The sequence below is a fragment of the Talpa europaea genome (genome assembly GCF_964194135.1).
Source record: "Talpa europaea genome assembly, chromosome: 4".
In the NCBI taxonomy this organism is placed as follows: domain Eukaryota; kingdom Metazoa; phylum Chordata; class Mammalia; order Eulipotyphla; family Talpidae; genus Talpa; species Talpa europaea.
Window position 1 is genome coordinate 119,980,026 of NC_140070.1, and position 21,609 is coordinate 120,001,634.

The 21,609-nt window shown below is 42.3% G+C and overlaps 1 protein-coding gene across 1 annotated transcript in view; it reads right to left on the reverse strand.

Annotated features, from left to right (window-relative positions):
• The window catches only part of USP13 (ubiquitin specific peptidase 13), a gene marked incomplete at its 5' end in the record, with an annotated part of 110,735 nt that overhangs the window by 25,297 nt on the left and 63,829 nt on the right, over window positions 1-21,609 (reverse strand). Inside the window, 6 exons of the mRNA XM_084232300.1 lie at window positions 1,371-1,459; window positions 7,030-7,204; window positions 9,590-9,743; window positions 11,076-11,201; window positions 20,841-20,937; window positions 21,299-21,370. Of these exons, the coding sequence (XP_084088426.1) occupies window positions 1,371-1,459; window positions 7,030-7,204; window positions 9,590-9,743; window positions 11,076-11,201; window positions 20,841-20,937; window positions 21,299-21,370 (713 nt within the window). The remainder of the gene's footprint in view (window positions 1-1,370; window positions 1,460-7,029; window positions 7,205-9,589; window positions 9,744-11,075; window positions 11,202-20,840; window positions 20,938-21,298; window positions 21,371-21,609) is intronic.

Sequence of the window (21,609 nt, forward strand, 5' to 3'; positions counted from 1 at the left end):
CAGGTTTATTAAAGAAAGCTTTGGGGCTAATTTAAATTCAGCAAGTCTATAAAATCTGCTCTGAATTTTTATTCCTTTACAAAAATTTCAAGGACAATGAAGATTCTTTCCAAAGCAGTTAAAAACCTTTAGAAGTCAGCTTTCTCACACAAGCACTTCTTAGATCCACAGTGGAGAGGCTGGGTGTTGAGTGTATTGCCCTCTGCCCACCTCCCTGCCCACAAAATGTCCCCCTCAAGAAGAGCAAAGATCTGTTGCAGAATCAGTCACAGCCCCACGTAATGTCACTTGGCAAGCAAGTGCAATGTAAACTGTTAGTGCTGGAAGTTTCTGGGAAATCACTTCTGCCAATTTTTCTGTCTTTTACCTCCCTTTCAGATGAGCAGATAAGTGCTCAGTTAACCAGTCGAAGACGAATGGGTTTCCTTATGTGCTCAAAAACAAAACTTTAAAAGACTGGCAAAAAGGCTGAGGTATTACCTTGACAAACCACAGAGAGTAAAACTGTTCATCCTTCCATGCTGCTGAGGGCAGCCTAACCTTAATATGAGATCATGACAGTAGGGGAAATATTCCTATGCATTGTCTGGAAAATCAAACTTACAATGATAGAGGGCCTTTAAAATTAGCAAAAAGAAAGCCCAATAAAACCAAAATCACATCCTTTTCTGGATTATTTAATGCACATTACTGTACTCATTTTATTATTAATAAAATCTGGACGACTGATGTCAACATCATTGGCAACACGTGTGCGCTTCAGCGGTGGCGAAGAGATGCTAAGAGTGTATCGTCAGTTACTTGCCCCTCAAAGTGTGGTCTTGGGCCAGCAGCAACAGAGTTGGCATCACCTGGAAGCTTGTTAGAAATACAGAGCCTCAGGCTCCACCCCAGACCATTGAATCGACATCTGCATTTTACCAAATCTCAGGTCATCTGTGTTCACATTAAAATTTGGGAACAGTGGACTTTGGTCCACTGAAGAAGAATGCTGGAGCTTTGCTGGTGGGTGTGCTCCACTGACTATGCATATGCTCTCAAAACAACAATAACAACAACGTAAACCAATGATACATCAATTAAAAAAAAGAAAAGAAAAAAAGTGGGGAAGTATTGTCTGATAATGTGATCCTATTTTCACGCCTAGAATTTTGTCATTCCAGAACCGGTTAGTAAAGGGGGTGGGTAGCACGTGGTGAGTTACGGCTGGTGCTTAGAATATACTCTGATTCAAAGAGAAAGGTGGGAATAATGAAAACAGAATGAAATGGAACTATTTCTGACAGCCAACTGCAAGGGCTCTTTCACATGCCATGTTGTTTAAATGACTAATTGGATGTTTCAAGCAAAAGCATGCAAAAAATACCTACCAAATTTTTTGGGAACCCAGTCAAGACCAAAAGTGAACTTCTTTATCTGCACTACCAAGTATTCAGGGAATGAGGCAAAGCGAGATGTTCTGGGAAACACAAGGGGATTATATCAATGAAACAAGGCAATAAGAATTATGAATACAGTTCATGAGCATCACAAGCTTGTCGAGGCATACCTGGCAGCTCCATGGCTGGGCTGAGGGAGGCACACAGACAGACACAGCGGACACACACCCACCCGCTCCTGCTCCACCACCCTGCCCTTTCCCAAGAAGAAACTTCCTAACAAAGGAGAAGGATGTCCCTTAGAAATGATCTGGGGCCTGTTACAAGATGCTTACTTTTACTTTGTCTGGCAGTTTATATTTCTGAAAAGTACTTTCAACCACAAACATTTGTTTTCTCTAAAAGATTCTTGCAAGAATTTAGTATAGAAAGCTGCAGGTATGTGGGGGCTCAGGTGCATGATGTGTACATCATAGGGGTTCAAAAAGCTCCTTGAGCAATCCTGATATACCACCACTCCAGCCTCCATCAAGAATCACTATTTTGGGCACAGGGTTGGACTAAGGAGGCTTAGTGGAACTTCCATTGAAGTTATCTGCTAGAAATGCCAGGGCATCATTAAAATACTATAAATAGTACCTAAATCTCTGTTCACAAGGATCCAAGAGGGTGTGTGTGTGTGTGTGTGTGTGTGTGTGATATATGTATGTGTGTGTGTATGTATGGATGTATGTATTATGGGGTAACTATTTAAATATCTAAGCTAAACTTTAAAATTAATGCATATGATCAATGTCTTTATTGCCTTCAACCTTTCTGAAAGACGGAGTTGCCTGGACCTGGGTTTGACAATTTGATGCACGAACAATTCAACTTGTACACCGAAGTCATGCCCCAGTTCATTCCTTCCACCTTAATCATCTTATTTATCATCATTGCTCTTTGAGTGTCAATGTCAGTGTGGTAGGTATATTTTAAAAAGAAAGCCAGCTGATACTATAGTTACCTTCTAAAATGAAAGATTCTAGAACACCAGAACCCCACCACCACCCAAACTCCACTTTTCCAATTTTGGGGGGTGGGGTACAGCCTTATGTAATTTTATTTTTTTTAATTTATATGTAAATCCTTGCCTTGAAATGCATCAACCCAGAATTCAGAAAACAAACGCAAGTGCATTGCTGCCCCCTAGTGTACAAGAGAAGCTACTGCACAGGGACAGAGCACTGGACCAAAGAAGTCAGAAGACATGGATTTGGGTCCTGGGAATGCTACTTAGTTCACTCCTAATCTGGGCAAATCACTGACCCTCCCGGAAGCTCAATCTTTACATCTATAAAGTGGATTTATTAGTAATATCCATCTGCCAGGACTATGAAATGTTCATGAAATGATATGAAGCTGCTTGACACACCTGAATGTATTATGTACACCTCAGGAATTAGCATGATTATCTTGTCATGAATATCATGAATAATATAAATAGCATGAAACAATAAACAATAAATAGCATGAAAATTTTTTATGAGGCCTTGGACACTGCTCTAGTCTGGCACTGACCTTTATTTAACCACTCAGCATCCAAATTCTCCATCACAAGGATGGCAGAAAGGTACAGTCAATAAAGGAAATTCTTTAAAAAACAAAAACAGGAGCATAATCATTCTAAGTAACAGATCTGTTCTTATCCTGGCTACTCTGTGGTAATTACATGTTATATTATCTATAATAGCTTGCTAGATTATCCATAACTAGGTTCCTATCTTTTAAGAAACAGTAAGACAACATGCTTACTGAAGCACAGTCATAATCCAAATCCACCAAACTCCATTTCCAAATAATGTGAAAGTTATCTCTCTGACCTCTTCCTCTTACCACATTAGCTTGAAATATGGAAAGTAGATAACAGTGAAATCAAACAAAAGTCATCAATAAATAAGTGCTTTTCAGAATGTGATGCAAGAACCCCAGAGCTCTAGTAATTGTTCATGGTCAGAATCTGGATGAGGTGTCAGCTGGTAATACCACTGGGTGGGTAGAAGCAGGGTGAACACCAGGGCAGGGTGAGGGTGGTGGGAGGGGGTTAAAAATATAACACCTCACTTTGTTATGGGTAAATACAACCTGAGAGTACCTAACACAGGTTAATGGTATCTACATTCTATTTGCTATATTGGTAAATACACTTCATTCATCTTTGTAACCTCTATAAGGTCTCAAGGTAAACACACATATAGTAATTGCTCGATATATGTTTGTTCCAATCAATCTCAAAATTAATACTTTGCATTCATTAAAAGTAGATTGGAACATTGAATCTGTTAGTTGAATTCAACAAAGTTATAAATTATGCACTGTTGACCCTTTTGTTTCTAACATTAATTCCCCCATTAAAATTTTTCTGGAAAATGTATGTATTTATTAAAGAAAATTAGAGTGTAAGCCATTTAAAAAGGTCTAGATAGACACACAGCAAATTCACCTCAAAGAATTGGTGAAAGTAAATGAATTAAGACATACAAGGGCTTAGAACTGCTCCTGCCAAACTACTGTGCTGTCTACTCACAATCTATTGTCATTATTTAAAATTCAGCACATGTTCACTAATTACAATTAAGCCAAACAATGAAAACCTCAAATATGTAGCTAGAGCTGTTCCTCTCCCTGAATTCATTAATATTTCCAATGTTGCTGGAAACTAAAGAAAAACAATTCTATCCTTTCCATTTCCAGGTGGAAAATAGAACAATCGACCACACTCAAACTGTGTAATTCAAGGCAAAAGAAAAAAAAAAAAAAGATAAAGATAACAGTAAGAAGTTGTGTAAGACACCCTGCAAAGCACCCTGCAAAGCAACCCTCACCTCTGAAGAAAGTACTGTTATTATCCTCAGTCTACAGATAAGGAAGCAGGGCTTTGGGAGGTGAGGTCACTTAGCCAAGGTCACGTAACAGTAAATCCTACACTAGAGTTTCACATGATGTTCATTTACCTAAAGCCTGTGCTCTGCAAGCCCACACTTTGTTTTTCTCTCCATAAATGATGAAGGTCAAGTAAAAAATCTTTCCCTGTTTACCCTTAATCTGTGAGGTGCTTGAGGAAAGGAACTAGATCTTGTTCAAACCAATGCCTAGAATACACTAGATAAGCAATGATATTTGCTGGGCGAATGAAATTTCTAAACACTTTATATTCTTCCCAGAAGCTGTCTGCTCAGGACCACTTAAGGAGAAGGTCTTTATGCTCGGCCCATACAAACCAAACATCTACCAAGATCTGTAGGCCATCTTTTGCTTCTTCTTGGCCTTTCAGGAAGGCCAAAGTCTAACACAAAAAGAGTTCTAGGCCCCTAGTTAATATAACAAGATTACTGGAAATAAGAAAAAGACCTTTCAGGAATCCACTGAACTGGTTTCCTCAAAATTATTATTTGAAATATGGTAAGACACAATAAGAATGAAAGGTTACATAAGTTTATAAGGATAAAAGACTATATAAGATTGTAAGGATAGAAAGATAAGCAAGCATGATAAGGAATAACACAGGGATTAAAGAGTTTAAACTTGGAACTCAAGGCACCTCATTGAATTCCAAGTCTGCCATTTACAAGCAAATTCCTTCTCCTTTTATTGCCTCATCTTTAAAACAGGGAGAGTAAGGGTACCTACCTCAGAGTAGTACTAAGAGGATGAAATGATATTTTTAGGAATATTTAATACATGACTTGGCAATAATAAAGATGCAATAAAAGGCTGCTTATTTGCCCTAAAACATTGTTTTTTCTTTCCCACGAATTAGTTTTCAACTAATATTTGTAATATATCCAGTATCAAATTTTTTCATGTACATAAATGTGTAAGAGCATGTATATATGCAAAAGACAGAAAAAAGGAATAAACCTGTTTAATAGCAGCTGTTAAGGATTAGAGAAAGAAATCCCTCCACAGGATTTTAGATAGTAGGAGTGCTGACATATAAATATTTAGTAGCATTTGAAAGAAAAGCAGGTCAGCAAGTATTATTCCTCCATTACATGTGGAATAAGAACACTGGGTGGGGACTCAGCTGCAGGATAAAAAATGAGCTGGGAAGGGGACCCAGGAGAAGAATCCAGATCTCCTGACTGCTAGCCCTGCGGTCAGAGTCCCTGTGGAAAGCTAATGCCTCCTAGCTTCATTTTAAAGATGGATCTTTTCCAAGCGATATGAAGGTTCCGTTCTGCAGTGCTGGAGAATATGTCTCACCCAGAAGTTCTAGGCTGCCTCATCCCCATACAAAATCAGAATCAATACTTAAAGAGAAAGAGATAATGACTGAAGACTCTTCAACTTATTGTCAATAATTAAAGTAAAAAAATAAAGTCAAATCAACACCTTAAACTTACAAAATGTTATATCAATTGTATCTCAATAGTGCTGGGGAAATAAATTGTTTCTACTGCTAATACAGGATGTAGATTTCTAACTACCTAATGGGGTCTCCAGTGAAACTCACAATTCATCAAGCATTATCTGCAAAGACACACACACACACACACACGTACACATGTACACACACCAAAATGTGCTGTCCTGGGATGAAAACTTCCCCTGCAAAGAATAATTGAATGGACTACTATTCATCCATATTTGGTTAGGAAGAAGCTATTTTAAAAATTATTCTAAGAAAACATGGCTTCTTTTTAGCATTTAAAATATTCCTCTTGCTTTCCCATTTTTAATGTATGAGAAGTTAATAATCTGAAATAAAGAGGAACCCTTAGGGACATAAGCTAGCATGACACAGCTAGTAAATAATTTAGGTTTATCTGCTATTTGAGATTCTAAAACAGCCACAAGTAGCTCTTTCCAGCCTTCATTTCCCTTCACGTCAACCACAGTTGAGTCCTAGTCAAAAGACTAGGACTAAAAAGCAGAATTCCCAGAGCCAAACTTCCAGACCTCCCCTCATCCTATACCATAATAGGTATGCTTCTTTCAATTATATGAAGTATGTTGACAAGGACTTAAATGTATAAAATAAATTAAGGTGTCAAAAGGAGGAGGGGGGATTTGATATACCTGACGACCAGGACAATGTGGAAACAACAGCACTGCCTGAGTCCTGAGCAGCTTATCTGAGTGACACTCAGGGGCCCACCTGGACATGCCCTGAGCCCCAGGTCTCAGATGAGAACACAGTCAACCAAGCTGTAAGCCAATATTTCATTAGGGAATTCAAATCTATCACAATGGAGTTTAACTACTGAAGTCCGTCATAAGTACTTTCATAATTTCTTCATTGTTCTTGCCTTTTGTGGGAGTAGGGGGAGTTTCTTGGCTACTCCCTCCTGGCAAAAAAAGAAAAAAAAAAAGCATATTCCTAACTGAGGATAAACTATAAACTACAACTTTGTTTTTTTTTTAAAAAAGGTATTCCCTCCCTGGCACATCATCTAGATTATAAAGCCTGTTCCACTGGCAGGTCTCACGCAAGTGAGGGGTGTGTTAATCATGGCCTCATCACCACACATGAACAAGCATGCCAGACTCAATGGCACCCCATTCCCTCGCCCCCACACACTTCTCCAGGCCCCCTCCTCAGGCCACCAGCATCACACAAGCCCACACACACACACACACACACACACACACACACACACACACTTACTTCACACCCGCAGACTTTGCTTGTAGGGCACTGCTCCAGAAATCATCAACGTTTTCTGGTTCAGAAAAGGCCTGAAGGCAGGCACTAAATGGTATCTTGGCACGAACCAACTCGGGAAGGGGTCTTCTGTTGGCTTCTGCTTCCCTTCTTGTTAATTCATAGGCGATAAGTTCATCTAAGTGAAAGAACACAAGAATAATCTTGCAATTGCTCTTACCTTCTTAAAATGAAAAGCACCCTCTCTGGACAATCTTCCCCTTGTCAGATGCTCAGGGCTTATTTGCCCTCCAAGTTCCCCTCGGGAGTGTGGCACTGACAAAGCTGCGCTGAGTTGCATTATTTTGCCTGTACCCTTGGAGACTGAGAGGAAAGAACTGTGAACTCCAGCCCAGGTGAGAGGTTCAGACCCCACATGTGATGTGAGTGATGCATGAATCTGGTCTTTCATGTTCCAGAGGCCAAGACGATAATTACCCAACTGCCACCCTCCAACCACAAAGCCTTCACACCAGAGAATTTCACAGTGTAAGTGACTGGAGGGCTCACCTCTTCCCAGGCCCTTCCCTACCAAGCTGAAAAACCAAAGCCCAAGGTCAAAACCAGTCAATCAACAACAAAGCTGACTGAAAACCCTGGTCACCTCCCCCTCCACTAACCCACAGATGAGGCCCAAGAGGTATGCTCAGTTGTGTCAGGAGATCCAATGTGGCCAATCATCAAACATAAAAATAAATTAAAAATAAAACATTCCTATGACCTGAGGCTGTCCTAAAACAGAATTACAAAGGAAAAGAAAACAGGTAAAACTAAAAAGAACTACCGCTGAACTTCCAGCAACTTGCAGAGCCATTGTTAAATGTTTTCTCATGGGTTCCGCCAGCTACTATGAGGTCACAGCCAAGAAGCAGATGAAATGTAAGCATTTCAGTTACACACTGCACCAGACCATGACACAGACCAACATGCCAAGACAACTTTGTCGGGGGCTACCCAACACCTTAGGTGTTAGAGCCCCCAATGTTGAAGGTCTTTCTACACTGCCCCAACTAAAATGATTAAACATCAAGGGGAAAAAAAGCAAATATACCATGAGCTTCCCAAAAGTCAGAAAACCTGTTCTTAGAAATTACCTGTGAGTCAGAATTTTAATTAAATTTTGAATGGGCCTTTCTGAGAGTTTTTTTTTGTGTTACAAAATAAAGTTTCTTCTAATTGATCAATTTTGGGGGCATAATTATACAGCTATACATGTTTTCTTAAACACATCTGACTAGGATTCTTATATTCACTCCCAGTCCACAGTTGAAGACGCACATTATTTCTAGAATGCAAACATTAGCTCCTCCCAGCTATCAATTTCCAGAGATTAAATTATAAATCTCTTTTCTAAAAGAAAATAGTTACCACTTAAAAATTATAAGCAATAGGTTAAAGATGATCACAGCACTAAGCAGAACATGTAAGTCAGGAACCCTTACATGTTCTGGCAAGGCAAAGCAATTAAGTCTAGTTCTAAAAAGAAAAAACACCTTCGACATCCAACTTTGTGTAGTGGATAAGGATTTGTAAATGGTCTAAAGCTCTGTGAGCTTATGAAAAAGGGGAAACATCTCATCGTGATCATAACCATCATAATTATCACTTTCCAATTAGCACAATAAATGGATCTCCCCAAAAAGTTGGAAAAAGACAACCTAGAGAGTTCTTGAACTTTAAAGAAATGACCAGTTCGCAGGAGAAAAGCAATCTAATGGATATTTTGCCTTTTTTCTACTTCTACCTTCCATTAAAACCTCACACAAAGTCCTGCTGCACTTTATCCCTAGAAGAGGAATCTTAAATACTCGATACCAAAGCTGGGTTACTTCAAGAGTCCTCTGTTTGAATGTCTCATATCCAAAAATGTTCTAATCCTTTTCCTCAGATTTTTAGCACAAATGATTACAGTGAAAATTTTTAAAAAATAACTACAAACAGAGCCTCCCCGGTGGCGCAGCAGGTTGAATGCAGCGCATTGAGTGCAGCGCTGTGAAGCTGTCCACAGACTCTGTAGCGAGGGTTCGATTCCCTGCCTGCTAAGGAGATTCCCAAATGGCGAAGCAGACCTCTCGTGTCCCGCCCGCTGCTCCCCTCAGCAGTGTATTTCACCTGTCTGCCTGTTCTGCTCCCCGCTCTGTGTCTCTGGTGAATCCTCTCACCCCCACCCCCGCACCTCTGGCCCTTTACCCCAGCTATTGTATAAATAAAAAAAAAGAAATCTTTAAAAAAAAAAAAAGAACTACAAATAATTTTGCCCCAAATTGAGTTGACTCCAAACCAACCAGTTGGTCAAATTTATAGACACTGAAATAGGTTCCATCCCTAACCCCTCCTCAAAATCTGTGCAACATTTCATTCTTCTCAAAAGGAAGTCATGTGGGAACTGAGGATGAAAAGAGATGTACAAACAGACACCATCTAGGCTGAGTCTACTCCTTATACAACTGTTCAGGGGCTAAACTGTGCGATCTCAGGTTCGAGGGCTTGAGTCACTGCTGACTTCCCACTTGAGGACTGTTACCCTTGTTGGTTGCTGCCTCCATGGCCACAGGTAACTGCATCAGGTAGTCCACCCTCTCCGTGTAGCGGACTTTTCGGGTCTGACAGCACTGAATACGTTCTTCCACCAAAAACCGAAAAACATCACTTGGGTTTTCGGAGCCAATGCGGTTCCTCTGAAGGTTGGATGACATCAGATTAGTGAACTGATAAATATTAAGACATGAATAAAAACTGGCATAATCAAATATAAATCTGGTGTTACTAAACACTCCCTCTGGGCATGCTACTTCCCCAGACTGCTTTAAGAGCAAACCATGGGATTTATCTGAAGACAGAAATAGGAAATTGGTTCGATAAATTATAGTTCATCCTGTGAATTAATACTGTACAGTCATTAAAAATGATGGGAAAGGGACTGACTTAGGTGAAATGCCAAAGTAAAGAGAAAGAAGAGGAAATAAAATTAAGGCATGACGTGATTATATAATATGATGTGATTTTATAAACGCATTCCTGTCATCTACAAATGAAAAAGAAATCATGCTACATTCGTGTATGCGATGAGATAGCAAAACAGTCACAACAGGTTTAGTTGTGACTAACCTTACACAATAACATGTAATAAATTAACAAACATGCCTGGAAAATGACAGGTGGGCTAGACCCCAGATGCTGACACTGCGACTTGCAGGGCTGGCTGGCATGGGAGGGATGTTGATTTTCTCCTTTGTGCTTTCCTATGTTTTCCACAAAGAACACTTTTGTGATCAAGGAAAAATTTGTTTTTCTCCGGGGGGAATAAGGCCTTTAAATCATGCATCCTGCATGGATCTTAAAAATCCGCAGGATCAGTGGCCTCCCTGGTGGCACAAGGGGTTCAGACACAACCTATGAAGCTATCAGCAGCCACTGCAGCACGAGTTTGATCCCCAGCCAGGGAAGAGAACCACGTGGCACAGCAGACCTCTCCTGTCTCGCCCGCTGCTCCCCTCAGCAGTGTATTTCAGTCAATCTGCCTGTTCTGTTCCCCACTCTGTCTCTGGTGAATCCTCTCACCCTCCACATCTCTGCCCCGTACCCTAGTTCTCATATGCATAAATAAATAAATCTTTAAAAAAAAATCCTCAGGATTTAATGATTTAACTCTGTGGTGAGCAAAGTGGGACCTTCTCTGAGTGGCGGCAGGAGGACTCCAAACACCACGTGGGACTCAAGGAATTTTGTCATGGAGACCAGAAAAACCCAGAATGAAATAACTGGTAAACACTCCTACAACACAAACTAAAAGGAGCATAGAGGGATACAAGCACCTAGAAAACAAGGCATGAGGCGCCAGCACTTCAAATGGGCCAGAGAAAGCCTCATAGACGAGGACTCTGAACCAGCTGGGACAAGGAGGGATTCAGGTTAATGGGGTGAAGGGTACCCTCCAGTCAAGCCCAGATGGAGCACTGAAAGGCCGCACAGTTCCTGAAGCCTTCGAGCACCCTTGAGGACAGACTCACCTCTACTAGATTCACCAAGTGCAAGAAGAACTCCTGGGCGTCCTGCTGTCTATTGGAGGAGAACTCTGGGTGGCTCTTGCTTACAAAGGCTTTAAACATGCGTGGAGAGATGCCATTCTGTTGAGGCTAAAATATAAAAAGAAAATCAACCTGCAATACTTCCATACACATTACTGGCACTCAGGGGCAAGCAGAGCAGGAATTACCCTGAGTCCCAATTTTCAGACAAGAAAATTGAAGTCCACAGAAGCTAGAGAATAACCACAGCCAACACTCATTACATATTTAGAATGTACCAGGCCCTGTACTATGAACCTGATATGAGAACAGGATGGGACTCTTCCTGTTGACTCAAAAGTAAGGACAGTGGGTGATAAATACCCCACTTTCTGAAGAGAGACAAGACCCATCCTCAGTCTCACAGGACTTGCTAAATATCACATTGCAGCATCCAATAGAGCAGGCGCGAGGAATGTCAGGATGGCGGGGGCCCCCAAAGGAAGTTAAAGGAGAGGAGAGCTCCGCAGCATCTCCCTCTCCTCCCCATGCGAGAATCCCTTGTAAAGACTAGGGTACTTGCAAGAAAAGGAAATAGCATTGCATGCCCCAGGCAATCACGACAGAGCTACTCAGGCTCCTGAGCCCACCGTGGACTGTTTCTGGAGCAAGGCACAGGGAGTAGCCAGGAGCTCTTGATGGGGTCCCCAAGATACTGCCTCTCACCCAAAGAACTGGATAGATTGGCTACAACTGCCAGGATTGCAGAGTGGAAAGAGCAGGAGACAGAGATAACTTTAGCATGACAAGCATGTGTGGCCTTCCCCAGGGGCTAAAAGGAAAGCTCAGAAGGTGGCCAGGCTCCTCCAGAAAGGACACTGTAAGATGATGGGAGGTCGGCAGGAGCAGGGTGGGGGATACAGAGAGCAACTAGAGAGGGCATCAGGGTGAGTACCTGAGGGGACAAGGGGACCTCTCTGACAGAGCTACTAGTATGTCCCCACAAAAAAGGCCAGCCATGACAGAGGCAGCCAAGAGGGAGCCAAAGGTTCTTGCTCAGTGAAAGGTTCCATCTCTTCTCTAATCTCTGCATCTGATGATCCTAGCCTATGGAGGGCCAGAGGGGACGGGAGGAGGCAAAAGGAGAGCAGAGAGAAAAAAACATCAGGGGCTAGCTGCTGACCCTTCTGTACTGCTGGCTGAGACCCTTACACATGGTAGAGGGAAGAAGCTTTAGTTTGGCTCTGTGTGAAGTGCACCTTTCAAAACTGGCCTGAGAGGATCTGATGGGGCATGGTGGGAAGAGCCTACGTAGCCTTTGAGGACAGAGTGAGCACATGCTTCTAAGTGTCCCTCCAGCCCAGCCTCCATAATGATGGTCTACATGTCACCTCAGTGAAGACTCGGAATAACCCCAAGTAGAAGGTACTGGTTTCTCCATGTTAGAGCTAAGGAAAACGAGACTGGCAGAGAAGTGCCAATTGAGTCAAGGTTACTAAGCAGCTAGCAAATTGCAGAATCAAAATGGACTCCAGCTCAGACTCCAGGTCCAGGGTCTCTGCAGCAAAGGTGAAGAGGCAGCCATAGCACTTCCTAGGCCTCTGTGACACAACCTCACTCTGCCAGTCAGGCAAAAGTCATGTCTGGCTACTGCCCACCCACTTCCTTACAAAACCTCCGCGAGTGCAGCTTCCAGGCCCCACTTTCCTCCTTCGAAGGCCACAGAGCTCTGGGCTGCCATCTGGCACATACTCCAAGTGCCTCTACTTCCTCTAACTTTCAGTCTGTTTCTGGCCTGCATCCTCAGACTGAGACAGCCCCTGCCAAGCAGCGGACATGTGTCACACCTGCCTGGGCTCTCCAGTCAGTGTCAGGTCTAGAGACCACGCAGTCAGAGGCACCCAGTAATGCCTCTGACTATCTCCCTATGACCAAGGGCAGTTCTACCTGTCACATTTTGTGCATGTTCTAAGCAATGCTTTCTAGTAAAACCCAGGTGAATATTCCTGTCTTGCTGAAAACAGATTTGGTCTAATCATCCAGTATTTACAGATCACCTACTTCATGCAGAGCATTGCTGTGGGTTCCACTCTCCAGGAGCTCACATACAAGGGAAATGGGAGACAACAGGTATCTGCAACAAATCTGAAGGAATGCTGTGGAGGGCCTGAAACAGTGCTCAGCAGCTCTTCAAAGAGAAGTCCCCAAATAGTAGCATTTGAGCATTGGAAGACTTGGAACTGGTACATAAACTACCTGTTGATACTGAATGTGGCTTCGGATGTGCTTCCAGCACTAATCCAAGACCAGTTATATCTAACAAGGTTATATACACCTCTAGAAACTATGTGAAAGATACAATGCCTTCTTGGTATATTGGCAAACATTTATTCAACCATTCAACAGAAATTTACTGAGTGCTATAAGATATTCATCCAAGATAGAAACTTGGATGAGTGCTAGGGTCCAGGAATAGTTCTGAGCCATTATATTTGTACCTATTTAACTCACTCAACCTAATAAGGCAATAATTATTATTTTCTCCACCTGACAGATGAGGAAATTGAGGCAAAGACATTAAATAACTAGCCCAGGATCACAGATAGAAAAGTCATTTCTCTCTCTCTCTCTCTCTCTCTCTCTCTCTCTCTCTCTCTCTCAATCTCAATCTCTCTGCCCCTCCAAACCTCTTCTTGCATACATGTGCCTACTTCTCATGTCTGATGTCCCCAAGTCTATTTGACCACTGCCAAAATAAGAAGACAGTATCGAGAACTCTGGGCAAGCTGTCTTCAAACCCATGCACCTCTGGAGCCAACATTACAGGCCAGTCTGACAATTATTTCTCCACACCCAGCAGTATGGAGGCGCCACTCTCCACATTGTGCATTTCTGCTTAGGGGTTCACATCAGCACCCACGCACTGTCTGCTGAAGTTGGTGCCATACAGGCTGTGTTTCGAGCCTGATGTGCTGCCAGTCCCCAACCAAGCAGCTGCTTTGGAAAGGGCAACATGACAATCACTTCTGAAAAATTGGCAGCTGCTCTGTGCCAACATGTGATGGTACAACTGGGCAGAGAAGCTTCATAGGGACCATGGTGAAGACCCTAGAAGGTCACCCACACTTAGATTTTGGCCCAGCCTCCTTCATCCCCTCCCTCAAATGACCTTTCTTAATCCTTTGTTCCCTCAGCTTCTTTCACACAAATGTATAGGAATTCTTAAGCTGTAGAAGTTAACTGAAAGCCTTCCTAAGCAGACAGACACTCCGTCCTTCTCCCTCTTGAGGTCACCCTGAAGAGACCAGACGTAGCTGGACAAGTGGGTGTGAGCGCTGAGCTCCTCCATCTCTCTGCCTTGATCAGCAGCTGGCACTATCTGCCCAGACCCACACCTATTCCATCTCTGAATTCACAGAGGCATCTTGCTAATTCCCATGTTCAACTGTTACTATGTTCACTCCATATTTAGTCTATTACAAATCAGAATAAAAAAGTGGACCCTTAATCTAATCAAGCTTCTAGATCTAACATCCAACTTAGATAACACAGAAGCTAAACAGTAACTCAAGGAAACAATCTTTAGAGCAATCTTGGGCCAAATGTTGCAGCTTCTTCAACAAATAAATAACTTGCAAAAAAGAAAAAGAAGGGGCCCAGTGATTAGGGTCAACTATGGTGGAGGGATGGGGGATGATTTGATGGGGGGGAGGGAATAACATACATCTGAGGTCACCCTGCAGACCAGACAGAGGGGGGCTTTAAAAAGACATTTTTGATACTTCAGATAAAATCCTCAGACTGGATATCAAATGATTTTGAGGACTGGTTCTTAATTTGTTGGTGTGCTTCTAACACTTTAAACAAGTTTCAACATGATCTTTATGTTAAAAGTAAAAAAGATGGCAAGTTACAGATGTAGACTGCACATTTACCAGTGAAATATGAGGATGTCTGGAATTTGTATTAAAATTCTGCAAAGAAGGGAAAAGAAAGCACAGCAAGGGATGGGTTAGAGGTGAGTTTAAGGGGAATTACGAAGACAGATCAGCAGAACAGTGATTGCTGAAGCGATGCAATGGTACAGAGATGCATTATGCTGTTCTCTACTTCTTTGTATATTTGCAAATGTAAATAGATTTCTTAAAGGCTATGCTCTAGATTAGGCAGTTACTTGAAACACAAAGCTAAAATAAGGACCAAAGAACTGAGTCATTGAAACCATGTTTTAAAATTGGCCATGGGTCAATCACCATATAAGATGAAAGGAAGAAACCAAAATTGACCAAGAACCAGGCCTGCCTTCAGGAAGCACCCAGTCTCACTGTGAGTCAAGGTTCTCGACACCTGAAGCATGGCTAGTCTGAACAGCTCACTTTACAAGAGGGAGCCCCAGATAGTTTTCAAAATAGTAACCACCTAAAAAACCTGTCATATTTATAGGATACTGTACTTACTTTCTCCATCAGCAATTGCAAAAGAGATCAGCTAAAATTAGAGGACTACGGTGTTCAGAAACTTCCCAAATGCTTACTCAGGACTTTCTGTTCAACATCGCACCAAGAAGGTAGCCAGACACTCTCTGCTCATCTTCCCCTGAGCCTAACGCTTTAATTAACAAACAAGAGGCAAGACTGAGGCTTTGTATGAGTAACCCTCACACAGATAAGAACATTGTAAGATGATAAGACCCATCTAAGCTTCGCCCTAATATAATACACAGGTGTATGCCATGTGCTGACTAAACACTTGACCTTCAACAACAAACCTTGGTCAGCAGTTTCTAAGCCAGGTCCAAAGCCCAAGTCTCCTAAACTCAAGGCACAGAGGGCATTCCCCATGCTATTTTTCATATTTCAAAAGGTCAGTTAAAAAATGTTACATTTGCCCAACCTAGGGACACAGAGACTGTAAGAACAAAGCTCTTATGTTTGAGGCTACAGTATAGCATCTCGAAGTACAACTTTAGTTATCTCATGCTGGTCAAAAACTGAGACCGGGAATTATGTGGCAAGGATTACTTAGGTGGGAAATCAAATGAATTATCACTTAAGAAATGCAGGCTGGGCCTCACTGGTGGCACAAGTGTTTAAGCACAGCACTATGTATCTATCTGCAGCCTCTGCAGCCAGCCAGGGAGCTACCCACATGGTGCAGCAGACCTTTCCTGGCTCACCTGCTGCTCCCCTCAGCAGTGTATTTCAGTATATTTGCCTGTTTTGCTCCCCACTCTGTCTCTGGTGAATCCTCTAACCCCCCACACCTCTGGCCTGTACCCCAGTTCTTGTATGCATAAATAAATAAATCTTTTTTAAAAAGAAATGCAGGTTGTTTGAAATGCAGAATTGTTTAAAACATGTCATCATGGGAAGGTGTAAGAAATTACAGAATATTTAGCATGAAAATATTTGAAAGTGCTGACCTAGAATGCATAACGAGCAGGAATTTTTTTGAAGAAGAAAAATGTCTTTTTATAGTAAGGAGGTTTTAACTCCTGCAGACACAATTTAATTTTATGAATCAACTCAACAAATTTATGTATAATAGAAATGGTAGCGCCCAAACAAATACTGCATATCTTCTTATTGATGGAAATGTGCATTAAATATGCAGATTTATAAATTTGTATGTATAAAAATGATTTACCTCTTACACTTACACTGTTGGTAGGAATGTAGACTGATCCAGCCTCTGCGGAAAGCAATGTGGTTTCTCCAAAGACTAAAAATGGATCTGCCATATGACCCACCAATTCTACTCTAGGAATCTAACTAAAGAACACAAAAACACTAATTCACAAGGAAACCTGCGCTCCTATTTACTGCAGCACTTTTTACAATAGCCAAGATATAGAAACAACCTAAGTGTCCAAAAACAGATGAGTGGATAAAGAAGATGTGGTATATATACACAATGGAATACTCCTCAATCAAAAAAGATAAACTCATACTAAAATTAGCCAGAAGGAGAAAGATAAATACCAGATGGTGTCACTGATATGTGGAATATAGAGAAACCAAAGAAAGGTTCAAACACAGACAAACTTTAAAACCAATCTTTGAAAGCTGATCATAGAACTGAGGTATCCAGAGGAGTGAGAACAGGAAGAGGAGAGAGCAGAGTGGATTATGGTGCAGGACTATGAATGCTTTGGTGATGGGTACACGACAGTGACTACACCTGAAGTGGGAGATCCTATACTTCCAAAATGCTAATGACAGTATAAACCAATGGTACTACAAAAAAATATTTATTTTTTTAACATGAAAGATGGATTTATTGAATACACTGCTAAGAGGAGCTGCTGGCTCTGCACCCCAAGAAAGTTTTGAGGCTCTCTATTTTTGATTATTATTATGTTTTTACCAAAAAAAAAAAATTTAAATTACAAGTGGTTTAACAGAAAGAAAAATAAATGAATTCTTTTAGCTTGGATTTAAAAAAAAAAAAAAAACTAGGGTTCAACTTGGTCTATAGCAGATCAATTTAATACCAGGAAGTACACGTTCTAAAAATGACTCAAGATAGAAAAGAGGTGAGAAACCCAAGTTACTGGGCTACCTAGTACTTTAAGTACCACCCCCCACACACTGGTGCACTAGAGCATGAAACAAGTACTGTAGCAACTGTTAGAGGAGCAGGAAACAGGGTGACCAGCTGCACAGGCTGCCTAGGACAAACCCCAGCAATGCCACTCATAGGCTTTGTAACTTTAGGCCAGGTTACCAAGCATCTGCTCCAGTATCTGTGACCATATGGGACAAACCTAGCCTTCTGTAAGCACAGTGTATTGTCAAGTCATTTGGCCAGTTGGTGGTAGTGGCCCCATAAAAAGACATTTCTACCTCTCCCATACTCTCTCCCCTCCACCATACATTCCTCTGATAATCTATCCCCTTCTCCACTTCAGTATATCTGCTTTCCTCTCTTGGGGCATGTCAGGATAATCTACAAGTCACAAACGCTAGAGGGCAGGGACAAGACCACCTGACCAAGGGCTCATGCTACCTGAGAAAAAAGACCCTCACAAAGTTGTTCTTCTGAAATCAACTACACTGAAAATCCTGATGTCTCAGAAAGTAATTCCCTGCACTGTCAAGGGGAATAGAGATTTTATTATGAATTACTGTTCAACAAACAACTTGAAACTAGCACCGAAAGTCAAAAAGAAAACCATATGATCACTCTAAGCCCTGTTTTGAGGCCGGAACCAGAATCACTCATTTCCCACCCTGCCACTGCCGAGGCACACACTGAACCACTGACCCCATTCAGGGTTCTTTTTTTCAGGCACTAGAAAATGTCACCTCAGAGCAGAAAAGGATTTTACAATGATCTAGATCAAGGGTCATACATTTAAATACCCAGTGTGCCGGCCAAGTCACGACTCACAAAGAGACCGGAGCCAGCTGGCCACAGCATGTCCTGTGTGGAGGGAGGGTCTCTCCCAGGTCCAGCCAGTAGCCATCATGGGCCTGGAATAGCCAGAAGTTCTGGGTGTCTAAGAGAAGCTGGAAATTCAGATATCCATGTGTGGGCCAAGCAAATACACTTGCCGGCCAGCCCAAATGCTGCCAGGTTATGCACTTTGTGTCTGATGGAGCACAGGCAGGCTCCCACTTGCAAGCTGCAGACCCCGAGAGATCACAGAGCTACTACACAGGGGTCACTAAATTCGGTGGTGGGGAGGAGGCAAAGGGCCCAAGCAGTCTTCATCCATAGACGGAATAAATAATGTGCCTTGCTTACATGAGACTACTTTTTTTCCTAATGTAAAAGAACACTTTGATATTAACAAGGCCAAACTTTACTTCCAAATATTGCTAAATTGGGCCTCCCCGGTGGCGCAGCGGTAGAGCGCTGGGTTGCGAAGCTGCCTGCGGCCTCTGCGGCGCCGGTTCGATCCCCGGCGGCTCCCCGGCCACCGGAGGAGGGTCCCACATGGCGCGCAGACCTCTCCTGCCGCCCGCTGCTCCCCTCAGCAGTGTACTTCGGTCCTTCTGCCTGCTCTGCTCCCCGCTCTGGCTCTGGTGAATTCTCTCACCCTCCCGCCCCTCTGACTGTACCCAGTGCATGTATAAACAAAACAAAAACAAGCAAACAAATAAAGAAAAACATGCCTCTATTAAAAAAAAAAATAAATAAAATAAAAAAAAAAAAAAAAAAAAAACAAATATTGCTAAATTGATGATTTTTCAATTCACACCTTCTCAATTGAGGAGATTCCAAAAGCACAATTGAGTGAAGCAATGTACACAGATTTTTTACATTAGAGAGAGGACTTTCACATTTGCCATATTCATGAGCTCCACCCTCACCAATTCTGCCATTTGCTTACTGAGATTGAAAGGGGACATGACATGCCCATTGTCACGTGCTCCTGGCAGGCTCAGAGAGGTAGCCTGGCACCTGAATCCCATCCAGTCTTCTTCACCTCCACCAAGGGGGAGTGGGCTCTGCCCCAATGTGGCCCAAGAAGTGACACACGTGGGATGAAAAATCCTATCTGAACCCTATACCCAATCCATCTCTTCAGCTGAATCCCAGATAAAGATCTTCCAGCCTTGAGCGGATAAGAAACTCCTTTTCTCGCCATGCTAGAGAACAAGGCATCTGGAGAACTCCTGCTCCCATTCTTGGATCTCCTGCCCTGGCCCATTCCAAATGTCTATCTCCTTTCCCACCCTCCTTATAACCTATTTCCTTCTCCCACCCCAATCACTACCTCTAAATGTCCCTTTCATAATCTCCCTCCTCCTGTTTGCTCAATTTCCCCAACCACCTGGCTTCATTATATCCAAGAGTTTATTCCCTTTTGAGTCTGGCTCTCAGGTTGCAGGATTAAGTTAAGGATGACTGACTTAAGATGGAGCACAGAGGTCAACACTTGAGAAACAGAATGAAAGCTCTCTCCCACTAAGTCCAGACTGTACTCTGAAGGAGCTCAGGGGCTGGGGAAGCGGGGCACACCTTCCATTCAGGATACTCGCGGCCATGGCAGCCACAGCTGCCAAAAACAGCTGTGTAAGCTGTGCACTGCAGAGTTTCAAGGGCACCCCTTAAAAAGACCAGGTTGAAAGCAGCGCCCCCTGAAGTTACACAATAGAGCAGCCAGGAAGGCCACCCAGCAGACATGTGGCTTGCAAGGCTCGCTATTAGGAAATAACGCACAGGTTTCAGTTACTCTATCAATTGATAGTGACTGAATGCTGACTGGGTGTCTCAGACTTGAGTGTATTTAACAAAGCCCCCTGGTGGCTTACCAAAATTAACACCTGCCTAACCCTCCCAGAAATTCAAAATCCTCAGCTCTAGGGGCCTTCTAGAAACGTGCTGTTCATTAACCACCAGCCTCTTGAGAAGTCCTAGCAAACAAATTTAAGGCTTAGGAGAAGAGAGATACCGTAAGAGTCAAGACTGCATCACCAAGGAGAAATGTTTATATTCTTATTCAGTTCATTCTGTCCATCTCAGCTCTATTTTATGCTATGAAGATCATGGTCTTATATATAACCATAAAGTATATGTGAAACCCAGCCCCTGTGTATCCCTCACCACAACTTTTGAGAACAGAGAAACAGACACCCTAGACTCTGTAACGAAATAGCTATTCTCACAGCCCGTTGAAATTACAACCCCCATTTGCCAAATCATGGAAAATCCACATTTGAGCTGGTAATGGTCCCCCCATTTGCCAAATCATGGAAAATCCACATTTGAGCTGGTAATGGTCCCTCCTACCTACATGTCAATATGGCAAACACATACCTTCTGTTCCTCCTTCATCATCACCTGTTCAATGAGTTCAGATTTCATGGGCGGTTTTGAATACTGTCCTGAGAGAAGGCCATGTCCTAACTTAGTCCTGGACAGGAGGGAGAAACAGAAACAAGGTCACTGTTGCCCCTTAGAAATAGAGTAATTATTTATGAATTTCAGTAAGTACAGCTACAGCTGCTTTTAGTGGAACATTTTATCTCAATTATTCACAAATAACATATTTATTTGATTCTGCTTGATGCTGATTCCATTTTCAAATTGCTCTCAGTATTTTGCAGATAACTTTATTAATTTCTTTCTTCCTAGAAGAGTAACACAAGCTCATTTAAAAATATAGAAAATAAGGAAGAAAAGACAATTGCTTTTAATTCTACATCCAAGTCACAACCAACTCTGAACACTTTTTTGGAGACTTTTCTTTAAAAAAACTACAATCGGGCACTTACATTTGTGTGTTGAAATCTTGTGTTGGGTCTAAAGGAGAGTAGTCAAATATTCTTGGAAGATTTCCTACATACCTGAAAAATGAGAAGAAACAGTCAAACTACAAAAACTTAAAGAACAGAACCATAATAACCTGTCATTCTACTTAAGACCTTCTTGCCTTTCTGTCAAAATTAAATCAGCCATGGGCCTCCCCAGTGGCGCAGCGGTTGAGCACTGAGCTGCAAAGCTGCCTACAGCCTCTGCAGCACCGGTTCGATCCCCGGCCGCCGGCAAGGGTCCTACATGGCGTGCAGACCTCTCCTGCCGTGCC